Source organism: Trichomonas vaginalis, chromosome IV (genome assembly GCF_026262505.1).
Source record: "Trichomonas vaginalis G3 chromosome IV, whole genome shotgun sequence".
Taxonomy (NCBI): domain Eukaryota; phylum Parabasalia; order Trichomonadida; family Trichomonadidae; genus Trichomonas; species Trichomonas vaginalis.
In genome coordinates, this window is record NC_067206.1 from 2,889,863 (window position 1) to 2,903,725 (window position 13,863).

At 34.6% G+C, this 13,863-nt stretch overlaps 5 protein-coding genes and 2 pseudogenes across 7 annotated transcripts, besides 5 other annotated features; 2 read left to right on the top strand and 5 right to left on the bottom strand.

Annotated features, from left to right (window-relative positions):
* Positions 1-5,165: part of a mobile genetic element that runs on past the window's edge.
* TVAGG3_0017840 (uncharacterized protein) lies at positions 915-1,529 on the bottom strand (the record flags this gene model as incomplete). Its single annotated transcript, XM_051220075.1, has 1 exon — positions 915-1,529. One exon carries the CDS (start codon positions 1,527-1,529, stop codon positions 915-917), a length of 615 nt encoding a protein of 204 aa, XP_051105061.1.
* On the top strand, positions 2,801-3,627 carry TVAGG3_0017850 (annotated as a pseudogene). Its single transcript has one exon. A coding segment is annotated over exon 1 (827 nt).
* Positions 4,533-4,657: a terminal%2Cinverted (terminal inverted repeat of Maverick-1A transposon ID:TVAGG3_0017700).
* TVAGG3_0017860 (uncharacterized protein) lies at positions 4,658-4,984 on the top strand (the record flags this gene model as incomplete). The annotated part of the gene is made up of 1 exon (XM_001311946.1): positions 4,658-4,984. One exon carries the CDS (start codon positions 4,658-4,660, stop codon positions 4,982-4,984), a length of 327 nt encoding a protein of 108 aa, XP_001311947.1.
* Positions 5,166-12,998: a mobile genetic element.
* Positions 6,148-7,747: a mobile genetic element.
* Positions 8,400-8,936, bottom strand: TVAGG3_0017890 (protein of unknown function, DUF4106 family; the record flags this gene model as incomplete). Its single annotated transcript, XM_051220076.1, has 1 exon — positions 8,400-8,936. One exon carries the CDS (start codon positions 8,934-8,936, stop codon positions 8,400-8,402), a length of 537 nt encoding a protein of 178 aa, XP_051105062.1.
* Positions 9,313-10,023, bottom strand: TVAGG3_0017900 (protein of unknown function, DUF4106 family; the record flags this gene model as incomplete). Its single annotated transcript, XM_051220077.1, has 1 exon — positions 9,313-10,023. One exon carries the CDS (start codon positions 10,021-10,023, stop codon positions 9,313-9,315), a length of 711 nt encoding a protein of 236 aa, XP_051105063.1.
* Positions 10,451-10,657: a mobile genetic element.
* TVAGG3_0017920 lies at positions 11,243-11,934 on the bottom strand (annotated as a pseudogene). The gene has a single exon. A coding segment is annotated over exon 1 (692 nt).
* On the bottom strand, positions 12,080-12,289 carry TVAGG3_0017930 (protein of unknown function, DUF4106 family; the record flags this gene model as incomplete). Its single annotated transcript, XM_051220078.1, has 1 exon — positions 12,080-12,289. One exon carries the CDS (start codon positions 12,287-12,289, stop codon positions 12,080-12,082), a length of 210 nt encoding a protein of 69 aa, XP_051105064.1.
* Positions 12,999-13,863: the final 865 nt, after the last annotated feature.

Here is a 13,863-nt window from a genome sequence, read left to right on the forward strand (position 1 = left end):
GAAGCGCTTGCTTTCAGAGTTGTTGACTTCAATACTATCGCAACTTTTGTCATAACAGATGAAACAGATTCATAGAGATTGAAATAGATGACAAAAGAAGTTTTATAACATTTCCTAACAGAGCGAGTATAGAATAGATAAAATTGCTGGAGTCATAGATACTCTCATAAATGAAGAAACTATTGACAACATAGATGTCGAACTCTCTTCTGAGGGAACATTGAAGTTCAGTAGCAAGAAAGAGTTCAAGATAACACGAATGAGTCATAGAGTTCAACTTCTTTTGGGAGCATACCATATGACATTTCCTTTGAAAAGTGTTGACAAAACGATTGAGATGAAATCTGTTCCATACGTATGTTATGGTAATTGTTTGTACATTGAGTCAAAAATAGCTAATGTCACAGGTATTTCAGGAGTTAATAGTAAAGGTTCAGTAGAATATAAATCCTTCTGTTATGCAGTCAATTCAATGTTCATTCCAAACGTTCCTGTCATAGCAACTCATTTAGGTAAATGGGTTCGCATTAGTCCTCATAATTTTGAAAGACATGCAATTCAGACTTGTTGACTTTCAAGGAGAGCCTGTAGAACTGAAGGCACCAGTGCGAATGACTGTTGAAGTTGACTTTTTAGAAAATATTAAATGCAACAGCTTACAAGAGAACTCAGAGCTAAAAATATAAAGTATGAATGTTATGTATTAGGTCATGAACTTTGGTTGTTGCTGTTTGATGAAACAAATGAGTTAGTTATGTCAGTCAAGAGAACAGAAAAAGGCGTCAAAGGCGCCGAGCGCAAAGCGCTATATTGTGTTTTAGTGAAAACTGCACCAAGTCAATAAGATTAGGTTTGCATTATGAAGATGAGTTCGATACTGTTGAAGAAGTTTTGGATGATATTACAAATTGCTTTTAATTTACTAAAACATATTTCAAGCAAAGTTTATATTCTGTTGAAAGTTTTGTATACTCGTTCGAATATTTATACTTAAACTCAACTCCTGTAGTTCCTGGTGTTTCAATGATGCGGATGTTACCTATTTTCATGAATAGTGGAGTTTGACCACAGCATTCGATTTCAGGGTCGAGATAGTCAATGACACATTGTTTCCCTGTTATTCGTGATATAACATTTTCAAGGTCCTCCTTTGTTAGAATTATTTGGTTCTTGCTTATAAGATTTGTCAAAAGCTTCTTATCGTCTTTGAGTAAAATTGTTTGGTATAACTGAAGAAGGTAATGGTCTACGTTATCTGAAGGATTTGTTTGAACATTTGTGTAAGGGTTGTCGTTGGCTTCTCTTGAAAGAATTTGGTCCAGTGGTGGATACTCTAACTTAACATCTGATGTAGCGTTAGCGTTTGAAGCTGAGTTTAAATTCACGGATTTCAGCTCTGGTTCTTTTTCTTTCAAACACTCTGAACTATAGTTCTTTATGACAATATTGTTTGTCGTTCGTGAGTCAACATTTGATGTTGGTTCAATTGGAACATTAACGGCACCAGCTAAGATGGATTTGCTTCTCATTTCATATAGAATAAAAACCTTTTATATGTATGAAATGAACAATATACTCGACAAGGGTTTGAATGTAAAGCTAACGAATGAAAATATTGTTGAATTCACTGAGACAGGAGCTGTGTATAAAGATGTAGAACTACTGAACAAAAGAGCTAAGGGAAGAAGCAGGAACATGAACAAAGGGTGGAAGCCTATAAAAATTTATGTCAATGATGGCTCAGGAGGTTCAAACATAAAGTATGCAGAAAGTTATAGAGTTTATGCTCTCAAAGGTGAAAAGCCTTCATTTAAGAACAGCTATTCTAACGCATATCCTCAAAAGCTAACGGATGGAGAAGTGGATGATATGAATGACAGCAAAAATATTAACAGAAATGGCGACAGAGATGCATGGAATTTGTTTACCATCAGTCAATTGAAGGTTAAACTTTAAAACAATGTTGGTCGTTCCCATGGAATATTTTTGACTTTAATGGTATTAGTCATGATATGAATCTCAAGGTATGAACGAGGAGAGATGAGAGACTTATATGCTTCCCAAATTTCTTCAAAAGGTAATGTTATACCTGACTGTTTCCAAATGAGTTCAATATCATAGCGTGAGAAACCTTGAAAGATAACGAAGTCAGTTATGAGACGTTTTATGTTTAAAGCAAAAACGCCATGTTTGCATAAGTATTGCTACAGTTAAATGGTAATGTCTGACTTTAGTATGATGTTAGCTAATGGTGAGTCAGGCTTTGACACTAAACCTTTTCCGGCGAAGTCGTCACAAACGAGCAGAGTGTTTGAAGGATACTTTTTGAAGGGGTATTTTGAAAGTTTTGATAGAATGTAGTTTGTCAGTCGTTTCATATCGTAAACTCCTGAGTATTGACGTAAGTGGTGTTTGTCAATAATTCTTTCCATCTCTCAGAAGTCTTTTGCATTCCTGACTGTATAAATTCAACGATGGCATAATATTTCCTCTTACGTCGAATGTAACGTTGAAGAAATTCAATGAGTTCACTGTCTGGAACTTTAACGACAGAGGCTTGAACTTTTGACATAAATGTTTTCGCTGTTGAATCCATAGAGTCTGAAGTTGCTGATATAATGATTTGGTCATAGTAAGAGTCGTTTCCTAAACGCTCTGTTATGAGTATATGACGAATGAGGTTAAATGTCTTACCTGAACCCATCTTTCCACAATAGAAATAACACCATTTGAACAGAACTCATAGTCCTTACTGAAAGGAAGAATGAGAGAAGAGTTAAGTTTGTCTGTAGTTTCATTCATGTCTTCATCTACGTCATGTATTAAATGCTTCATTTTATCTCCATTAAAAATGCAAGTCAGAAATATTCAGAACATAGCACCGAGTCTAACTGACAAGAGTATAAAGATATACTATGAACACGTTATGATGAAACCAACCAAAATTCAAGAAAGTCAGTATACTTATGAATATCCAAGACACTGGGTAGAGTATGTAGGAGGTGAGAAAGCTATTGAAATCAGACAGGTTCGAAGTATTCCAGCAGGAAGAACAATATTATTGAAGAACTTTAATGTTTTGAGATATAATGATGAAACAAAGAAGCAAGATAGTTTCCCTGTTGCTGTGTATGTGAACTAGACAGGAGATGACATGAAAGTTTTTAACACAAAGCTTCAAACGGTAGTGAGAGAACAACTGACTGCGGAAGGACATCCATTACCTTCAGAAGTTACCATAGCATATAATTTTGAAACAAACTCAATAGATTTTAAAGTCATCTCTGCAAAGAAGTCAGGTTTTACATTTAATGAAGCAGATGTATATTCGAATGAAAACTTCAAAGCTATTGCATGGTTAGATAATGACGATTGCTTTAAGAAAATATTTAAATACAGTGACTCAACGATGTCAATAGATGACCTTCGTGGAATGTTACCATCGACGTTTACAGTTGAAGGTTCAGCAGGATTGCTTACAAGATTGTCAATTGGTGGTATTTGGTCTCGTGAGAACATTGTTATAAAATCCAGTATAAGTGAATTTGCTGAAGAATCTATATTATGTCTTTCAAACTACATGTATTCGCCGCCGAAGCATTATAGTATAACAAACTTTGTCAGTAAGTTTAACATAAGACTTGTCGAACCTTCTTCAATGAAAGATGTTGTGCTACCTAAAGATGGAAAGGATGGACTCATTATTGAGATGATTTTAATTGCATATTAAATGAGCTTGTTCTTGAAGGTCATTCATGATGAAATAACTGTTGTAGAAGATGTTAGCAATTGTTCAGACATTTTGAAGCGTATAGATGATATAAGAAAAGTTAGATAGACCGCAAAGCGGTGAGGGCGAAGCCCGTGAGAACGCTTATGTTTCATTGACTTTCTCCAGTAACGAGAACTTTTATGAGATAATATTGAAGAGAGATGATTTTAATATGGTGTAAATGGTAGCTTGGGCAGCTTTAGGCGCAATGGGAACAAAAGCATTAGCATTTGGAGCAAAAGCACTTGGAGCTTATGACGCAGTAAATAAAATGAGTGGAGGAAGGGTTTCAAAGACATTAGATGCAAATAAAGGAAAGATTGGAGGCTGGGTTGCAAAGAAGTTAAGATTAAATAAAATAGGGCTCATAAATAAAGCATCCAATTTGGTTGCGACTGAGTCAGAAAATGCTTTAGGAAAGGACGATGAGTTTGCAAAACACGCAAAAGACTTTAATGACCAGATGAAAGGTGAAACAATGCATTTAAATAGATTCGATGGAACTAAAGAAAATGTTTCTTCTCCACCAGTTTTCCATACGGACCTTATGGAATGTATGGAAACCCTTATGAACGACCATTTGACCCATTGACTGGTGGAAGTAACTGGTATCATTACGGACGAAGAAGAAAGACAGTCAAGTTGGAGACAGACGTGAAGAAAGCAACTAAAAAGAAACCAAGGAAGAGAGTTATAAAGCAATGAATTCAACAGGGTAGAAAAGACCCAAAGGGTCTCGCCGCTTAGCGGCTGAGGGTAGAAATGAGGTTAGATCTAACCTTCTACCCTAAATTTAAATGGATGTTTTCATACGTGTGATGGTGGTGATATCATTAATTTTTAAGTTTATTTTTTTATTTTATTTTTAAGTTTATTTTTATATAAATGACGAAAACTATTGAGATAACAAACTACAACGGTCATGAGTTCAAGAATTTGTTCTTTGTTCCTCGTGAAAATACATTCTATCAGATACGAGGGAGAAAGGGTAAAGTTAGTTTGAGCGTTTATGAAGGAATGAAGAATGGAAAGTTTATACAAGCATACGATACAAACGGTAAACGTGTTTCATTAGCTTTGTCAAAACTTACTAACATTTATTTTGACAGTGACTTTGACTCTGACGATTGGAGCGACAGCAGCGATACTGAAGAATATGAACTATTGTGTGAAGCACAGCAATGGGAAGAGTTGCAATACTTTTGTAAGTGAGAACGTTTATTTTTACAGTAGTAAGGTGAAGTGGTTGGCGGCTTTATAAATATTTAAGGTTAAGTTGGTGTTTGTGTTTGTGTTGTAAAATATACGTTAACGGTTTTGTAAAGTGTCAAATTCACAAGTATTGCGTACGGAGGAACGCAGTGCCACCGTACACGACTTAGGTATACTAACTTGCAACATTCTCACAAACTCTTTGGTCTTTATACTTTCTTTCAACAACTCCAACTTTGTCTGTTATAAGACTCTTCAAAGCATCTGAGTTCAAAACTTTTGTTGTATCTATACTTTGAAGTTCATTGCAAACTATAAGTTTCATATTCTCAATTGAAGAGTTAAATTTACCGCAGATGTTTTCTAAGTTTGTCATATTAGGGTTCGAATAACCTTCTAATAGTTTGCATAAGATATCTGTAAAGAATGTGTTCTTACCTGTTCCTTGTTTTCCAATTATAATGAGAGCAGTTTCATTTTTAGCACTTGGATGTTGTAAGATGTTTGCAAACCAACATAAGATATACTCATAAACCTTTTCGTTTCCATTGCATATAATTTCTTTGACATGGTCTAACCAAGCTTCTATAATATTTTCTTTCCATTCTACTTGTTCATATTTATATCCAGTGAAGATAGAATAGAAGTTTGGAGAAGGTGTATAGAACTTTATACCTCGAACTGAAAAATCTTCTAACTTTGACAATAAGATATCCCAAGCATCTAACATCTTCATGCCAACTTGTACGACTTTTATTTTCTTAAGTTTCTGTCTACATTCTTGTTCTGAAACTATTGTCGCTTTAGGTTTGTTAAAGACTACATCCCATTCTTTCATAACATAACATTCTGGGGCAGAGTCGACATAAATGACTAAACGTTTCAAATTCTCGACTGCTTTGTTATAGTTTCGAAATGGACACATATTTCTGAATGCTTGGAAGTCATAAAAATCTGAAACATCTATTCTGTACATTTTTATAAAAATAAAAAAATAATATTTTTTTATTCTTGACTTTGTTGTTCCATTTGTTGCATTTGTTGTTCTTGAGCTATTTGTTGTTGAAGTTGTTCTTGTAATACAATACTTTCACCAGTTGCATCTTCCAATTCGAAACTTTCTGCCGTCATTGACAAATACATAGGACATAAAAGTTTTACAGTATAGATCCAAGGTGATGTGATTTTTGCATCCCTGGGATGGACGATACACCCAAAGTGTCACCTTTTTTGGGATAACATGAATTTTAAATATCATGAGAGTTCTGCAAACCATATGCACAATATCTATTCAGCCTGACTTCTTGTATATATGAGTTAGACTTCTTAAATATTGTGCTTGGGGCGATATAAGCATTTCCGAGATTACCATCGTGCTCTATAGTATGCTACTTCTCCCTGGTTCTAGCTCAGTTCCAAGGATATTGGCGTTCAAGGATTTGGCAAGGTCCTTCCGAAGTCTCTCATTCGATGAGAGATTTCGGAAGAATCTTGCCTTAAAGTACTCCAACTCTTGTTCTTTTGTTCCTAAATAGTGAGAAAAGTTATTTGACTACTTAAGGTAGAGATTATCCGAGGTCCCTCATTTGATGAGAGGCCTCGGATAATCTCTGCCTTAAAATTGTACACTTGTAGTCCATGAGAGTGTAAGTATACATTGATAGGACAGCTTTCTTCTAAAGTCTTAGATTTGATGAGAACCTCAGAAGAAAACTGTCCTATTTTATAGTAAAAGGAGTTTCAGGAGCTCCAAAGCTCCCTTTCGTAAGGATTAGGAGCTTTGGAGCTCCTGGTTCGTAGATGTGTTTCGCATCTTTCATCAGCAAAGGACATTTACCATCTGGGACTCTGTTGATGGAGACTCAGGAGCTCCAAAGCTCCCTTTAGTAAGGATTAGAAGCTTTGAAGCTCCTGGTTCGTAGACGTGTTTCGCATCTTTCATCAGGAGAGGCCCAAATGGTAAATAGCCTCTGCTGATGAGCTTCAGGAGCTCCAAGGCTCCCTCTCGTAACGATTAGGAGCTTTGTAGCTCCTGAAGGTAAGGTAGGATTGCTCTGATCTCTAATCAGTAGATGCCATGCCTCATTATGAACTCTACTGACAAGAGATCAAGAGCTCCAAGGACTCCCTTTTTAGTTAGTGGCGTTCTCACCATTTAGTAGGATTGCTGATCCTACTAATGAAGTGATCACTTAGTATACGTTTTGAATAAATTGAATTTTTTTTAGAATTTAGTATTTTTTATAGACATCACATGTATATTATAAATACATAAATATATTCTTTAATTCAAAAAATTCAATTCGGTTTTGGGATGGGTATCCCAGCCCCAAGTATTCAATTTTATTCAATTTTTTAAGAATTTTGGGTTGGGATGCCCAGACCAAAACAAGCTTTATATTTTGATGTGTAGATACGTATGTGTGCATCATTGTTGTGTTATATATTATGTTTTTAATGAAAAAAAAATCTGATTCAAAAAAAATTATCACTAATTAGTTGATAATATAAAGAAAAAATAGATAAATTGTATGTTTTGAGAGTATTTATCCACATTCACTCATATGAATTTCATTAAATAGTGTCTTTTTACTCCCAAATTTATTTTGAATTATTGAAATCAAAGAAAAAAAAATCAGAAAAATTTCTCGAAATTTTTATTTTCAAAAAAAATTTGGATTTTATATTGAAAACTGACACTGGGAGGACGATAGGGCTGGGATTGGAGATACCCCCCTCACTTGGGAAAAATACGGATCTATATTTTACAGGAACAAAGTTTGCGTCAACTAATGTCAACGTTATACTTGCCAAAGTGTTTGAGTTCACTAAGGTTGAAAATTCTGCATTCGAATGAACAATAGGCAAACCAGCAGAGAAAGTATTGTTTATACGCATAAGTATCTTTTGGTCATAATAGTTTCTGTCGACATTCGAATAACACTTTGAACCTAAGTTTGAAACAATATATAAGATTGGTGTGCTTAATGTCAATGGAATAGACATTCCTTGTATGACACCTTTTCCTGTTATAGGAAACTGTTGGTAGTAAAAACCAGAAATAAGTTTTGTATTATAGCTCATATCGTTTATAGTAAACTCAGTCGGACATCCAAACATAATGAAACCTGCTCTAGTTGCAGCACATGTTACACCCGTACTTAAAGTATTAAATAAGTCAACAAAACCTATTGGTGGTATATCTGAGTAAGTATCTTCAAAGGAGTATTTTTTACCATTCACAACAATAAAGTCTTCTGGTGTCAAAAGAGCAAAACAGGCTTTAGTCGTCATTGTGTTTAAGGTTAGTTTACAATATCGTCCTTGAGGACTTTGTAAGTTTGTTGTTATAGAATTATATGACTCAGGGTTTTTAGTCGTAATAGTATAAACCATTATGTCTTCTGCCATTTACTTAGCAAATAAATTTTAATGAAATGTTGTGGTCGTCAAATATTTTTATAACGTCTGGGAAACTATATTTTAAGTTCAACGTTTCACCTCCTTTCATAACGTATATCTTGTCAATGGCATTATATGAAACACCACAGCAACTAATGTCGGGTTCTATTTCTTTGATGTTTATATCGTCTGCCTCTGTCAAAAGTTTCAATAGTTCTTTCAAAACTTCATGAGGTGCAATGACATATGAGTTCACTTTTACAGGGTTGTGTTCGACCAAGTTTAACATTATACTTAAAGCTTGACAAATCTTCTCCTGAGTTTGAAGTTTGTCTTTCAGTTGTTGGTAGTCGTTTCGAATATCTGCAACAGAACTTAAGTCTCTGTTAACTTCAGGATATGTTGGTTGTTCTTTTACAGGAACAATTGTTATACCATCTTCGTCTTCGTATGGTTTCCCCACTTCAACATCTCTGTCTTTGACATTGACAATAACACTTTGACTGTTTGTTTGAGTTGGTGAATTTAACTTCACATCTGCCACCGCCATTAAACCTTTTGAAACACTTACGCTTTTATTTTTCGGAAATGACATTTTACTTAGAATAAAAAGATGGACGTATTCGGATATCTCTTTGAATTGAAGCAGAACAAAGTTTATACTCACAAACAATACAAATACATTGACAGAATAGTTCTTTACACAAACAATGGAAAATGTTATAGAATAGCAGTCTTTGCTGAACCTAAATATTTTCATAAAGCAAAGAAAGTTGGTATAACTGAAATGGTGAAAGTTCTTGAAGCAGACAAAAATATAACTTCAAAACTGACCGATATTTCTAAAGGTAAGTTTATAATACAATATTATGTCAAAACTGGCGTACTGTCAATATTTGACGGAGAGAAGTCAGTTCAAGAACAACTTACTGACCTGCTGCCAAAATCTGCTCGATGGAAGCTGTCGTTATGCCAATCTGAGGAGCCCCAGCAGGTTTCATCGAACGAATCTTCAAAAGAGCATCTTCCGTGAAAAGTGCTATTGGTTTTGTAAACTTCTTTGCTTTCAATTCATCTGGACCGTCTCTGTCACCAGTATATTGTATTTGAACTGTACCAACAGTTGAAATACCACCCATAAAGTCTTCTGAGTCAGCAAATGGAATGCCAAGCCAAAAGTTTGAACGGTCTCCATTTGTATATTGAGTTTTTTGACCTCCTGTATGAGTCCATACTTTCACATATGGCATAATAGAACTTTGCATTTCAGGGTTAATGGTTGTTGTGAAGTTGTTGTTAAAGTTCATAGCATCTAATGTCAAGTTGTATGACCTCATATCCTCAACTGTAGAATATTCTTCTCTTGGATAATATTTGCCATCTATGTTTATATGATATTTAATACCAGGGTTGTAGAAACAAGAATAGTCATTTATAGTTCGTCTGAACAGTACAAACATAGTATCTGCATGTTTCATTGCAGTTGTTAAAGCAATATCTGTTCTTGCACCTGGGTCAGCACTTTGGTTTCCAACTTCACCTGCAAAGTCTTTGACAGATATTTGGTGTATAGGGAACATAAGTGGAACTGCAATATATTTGGCAGCTAAAGCATTTGAAATATCTGGGTCCAACATATAGACTGCAAGTCTGCTTTCTATTCTCTTGCATTCAAACTGTTCGCATGTGAACTTAACTGGGTCCCAAGCAGTTCCAGCAGCATTGAAATAATAGTTTACTTCATTGTTGAAGTTTGAGAAACCAAAGTCTAAGTCAACTTTGTCTTTGCAAAATTCGGCGAATGACGTTTGATTTGTTCCCTTTACGTCTGTAATAGTGAATGGGTCTTGTGTTGGTGCAATGACTAAGTTATTTTTGCTTGGAGTGTTTCGTACCGAAATGGCTCACAAAAAAAGTGACAGAAAACCTTAAATTGCGCGGCAATTTTAATTAAAAAAATAAACATTAATTTTTGTGATTGATATTATGCATTTTATTTATATTATATAAGATTTAAATTTAGGGGAAAATTGGAAAAAAATAAGATTGGAAGTCTTTAGGTAAGAAGGAAAGGGCAAGAGATATATAGTGTACCTATATACCTCTTGCCCTTTCATTCTAAGTAGAAATGGGAGAAACTTTGTCCGCATCATAAGTTATGCGGACAAAGTTTCTCCGATTTCTAATGGGAATTGCAGGCTATGAGGCACTGATATATAATCAGTACCTCATAGCCTACAATTCCCCTTATTAGACTTCCAAACTTTGAGTTAATGTCTTGACATTAACTCAAAGTTTGGAAAACTTCTCGTAAGAATCAATCGTCAAAAACCTCGATTGCAGTTATATTCATTGTGTTAAATTTGATTTATTTTGAAATTTTTATAAATTAAATTTTATATAACATAAAGCGTTATGAATTAGTATTTCCATATGAATTTTATCTCGAAAATAGTAATTCTGTACAGTTATATTTCGGTTAATTTTGGAAATTTCTAGGAATACTTTAAGATAGTATGATTATATATAACTCTGCCTTCATGATTTATTTTAGCTTTCGCACAAAGCCAATCAATATCAATCTCTTCTGGAGAATGTCTTCTCATCTAGAATATTTTCAATACTTTACATACAAACATTTTTATTTCTAAAAAACTTTTTAATTTTTTCTAGGATATATGAATGAAAATAGTTAGAACAAGATTTTGAAGCTCAAAACATTAAAAATTATTAAAGATTTGTATAATATGATTAAAAATGGGAAATAATATGAGGCAATATAAAGGAATATGAATATTAAATAAATATATCTAAATAGAAAGAATCAGAAAAATCAAATTATTGGCGCCAAAAATGTCACTTTTTTTGTGAGCCATTTCGGTATGAGATATTATTTTTGCTTGGAGTAAGTTCAATAGAAATTTTTCCTGCCCAGTTTGGCAAGTATCTTAAAAACCTGAAGATGAGGAAAGATGACAAAGGAACTCTAAGTTTCAGTTTTACTTTAGTGCTGCAGTTTGTCCAGAAAGGTTAACATAAACTCCTGGAACGTTAGGGTCAAGTCTTCTTATTTTTTCAATATTTGCATACTGGTCTGTTTGTTCTCTAGCTTGTGGTTGTACTGAGTTTCTCAAAGCGAACCATTCATAGTTTGCCCATGTTACTGTTTGAACTAAGTCAGAGTTAGAATATATCTTATATCCCATGAAAACTTCTGGAGCATATTGGTATCCGACATAGAAAATTCCATTGCAACCTTTCTTGTCAGACAACTTGGCAGAAGGTTTTATTTCAATGTCTTGTTCCACGTATAAGAATGAGTTGTCAATAGAAATAATATGAAACCTGTCGCAAGCAATATCTACTGTTGTTGAAGAGCCTTCTCCAAACTCACCTACGTTTCCATAAGAAACAGCAGTTGTATATTCGTAAGTTCCAGGAACTATTTCTGACCTTCTAATGGCATTGTCGCATTCGTTATACCATTCGGAAACATTTCCGTTCATGGCATCCAAAACTGTTGGCGTTATATTCTGAGCGGCGTACATTTCATATGGGTAAAAATATAGAATAGTTGGATTTATGTCATAATGTTTCGGACCAAGCTTTACTTTCTTCCTGACTGAGTTTTTAACTCTTCTTTTTCCTTCATTGCCACTACTTTCACTAGATGAAGTTACTTCTTCACTACTTTCACTTTGTTCTACTCTTCTTCTTTGGTGTCGCTTTTGGTAACTTGCCCTCTGCTTCAAGTTGTTGCATCTTTGCCTCATGTTCACCTAGTATGTTGTAAATTTCCCATGTCCTTTTTGCCTTTGGGCTCTGGTCGCCCATCTCAGGTAACCTATATCCTAGAAAGATTTTGTCATAGTTTGTATTTGAGTCTTCGCGTATTGTTTGCATGACTCTTTCCTGAGTTTCCGGTTCAAGCTCTTCAAACAGAGCTTGTCCATATGGAATAAGCTCGTTTCCAAATATATGTTTTTGTAGCCATTCTGGTTTTCTTTCCATGTTACCAATAATATCTTTTGTGAATGGGAAAGCTTTTACCCAATGTTTCAGTCTTGCGTCATTTATTTCTGTAGTTGGTTTTATTTTGTCAAGGAACATGTTTTTCAATACTAACATTTCATTTGGTACTGTCCATTTGAGTTTTCTTAAATATTCATCCCTTCTCGGTTCATTGTCTGCAAAGTAAGTTTTTATGACATTTTGCAAACTTTCGTTTGCAAGGTCATGTACAATAGGTTCTCTTCCTTCTCTCTCCCTAACTTTCTTTCTAAACTCTTCACCAAATATACCATCTCTATGGTTCTGTGTAGTTCTTTGAGATAAATGTTCTAGAACGTCAGGTGTTATATTTCCATCAGCCATGTTCATTTCATACTGGTCCAAAATATCTGCATTTCATATCTTTCAATGGCATTAAAGCCGCGCTGAAAATACCAGCTATATCTGGTTCACCATTCACTTCCATTGCGTCTACAACTTCTTGGAATTGTGGTTGTAAGTTTATGAACCACCTATCCGGATTAGCTTTATGACCCCATCTCATTGTAGTTCCATAGTCTGCAGAAACAAAAGTAGGTTTGTTTCCATATTGGTTAGGTTCTGAATGAACTTTAAACAATGTTTCATTTCTATATGTTTTTTGAAATTTAACCTTTTATTTTCACCGAGTTCAGCCAAAGATTGAACGTTATATGGTCGTAAGTAAAAAGGATTATTGTATTTGCGTACATTTTCTTTCAGTACTTCCATTCTATGCTGAATATTTTCATCTGATGTTGGAGTCTTTTGTATGTCGGCGAACATTTTTCGATATTCTTCTACTATGTCAGCCGAATTTTTCTTAGACTCTTGGAAAGATTCCATATTCACCTCATACTCTTGTTGAGGGTCAAGATTTTTCGGCTGTTCCAAATCTTCATCTAGTTCTGTGAAGTTAGTTTCCAAAGGAGGGACTTGTTCGTTTCCTTCAGGCTCTTCTAGCTGTTGTTGCTGAACTATTTCTTCCATGTCTGGTTGTATCTGAACTTCTTCCTGTTGAGTTTCTTGTACCTCATCTGCTGGCATTTCATATATTCCGAGACCGTTTTTAACAAGTTCCCTATCTAAGTCATCCGACTCATAACCTTTCTTCTTTCGTTCCGTCTCTATTTTTTACGCGTTTCATGAAGAGAGTTGAATTATCATTTAGCTCTGACACCAAATATCTCGGAGTAAATTCATTCATGTCATTTGGATGATATGCTATTAAATCATATCCCTTAGCGAGCTTGTATTTTCCAGGTTTGAGATTATATCCCATTTGGTGCTGAACCATAAAGCTAAATAGGTTCGGGTCAGTATTTCCTTCCTTGAACTTTCTAATAGCTTCTTTATATCTGTCACTAAAGTCAAGAGTATCTGGGTAACCATAATCTTCCTTAAGCATTTTTAAGAATTCTTGGTTTCCTTGTTCTCTACTTCTTTTA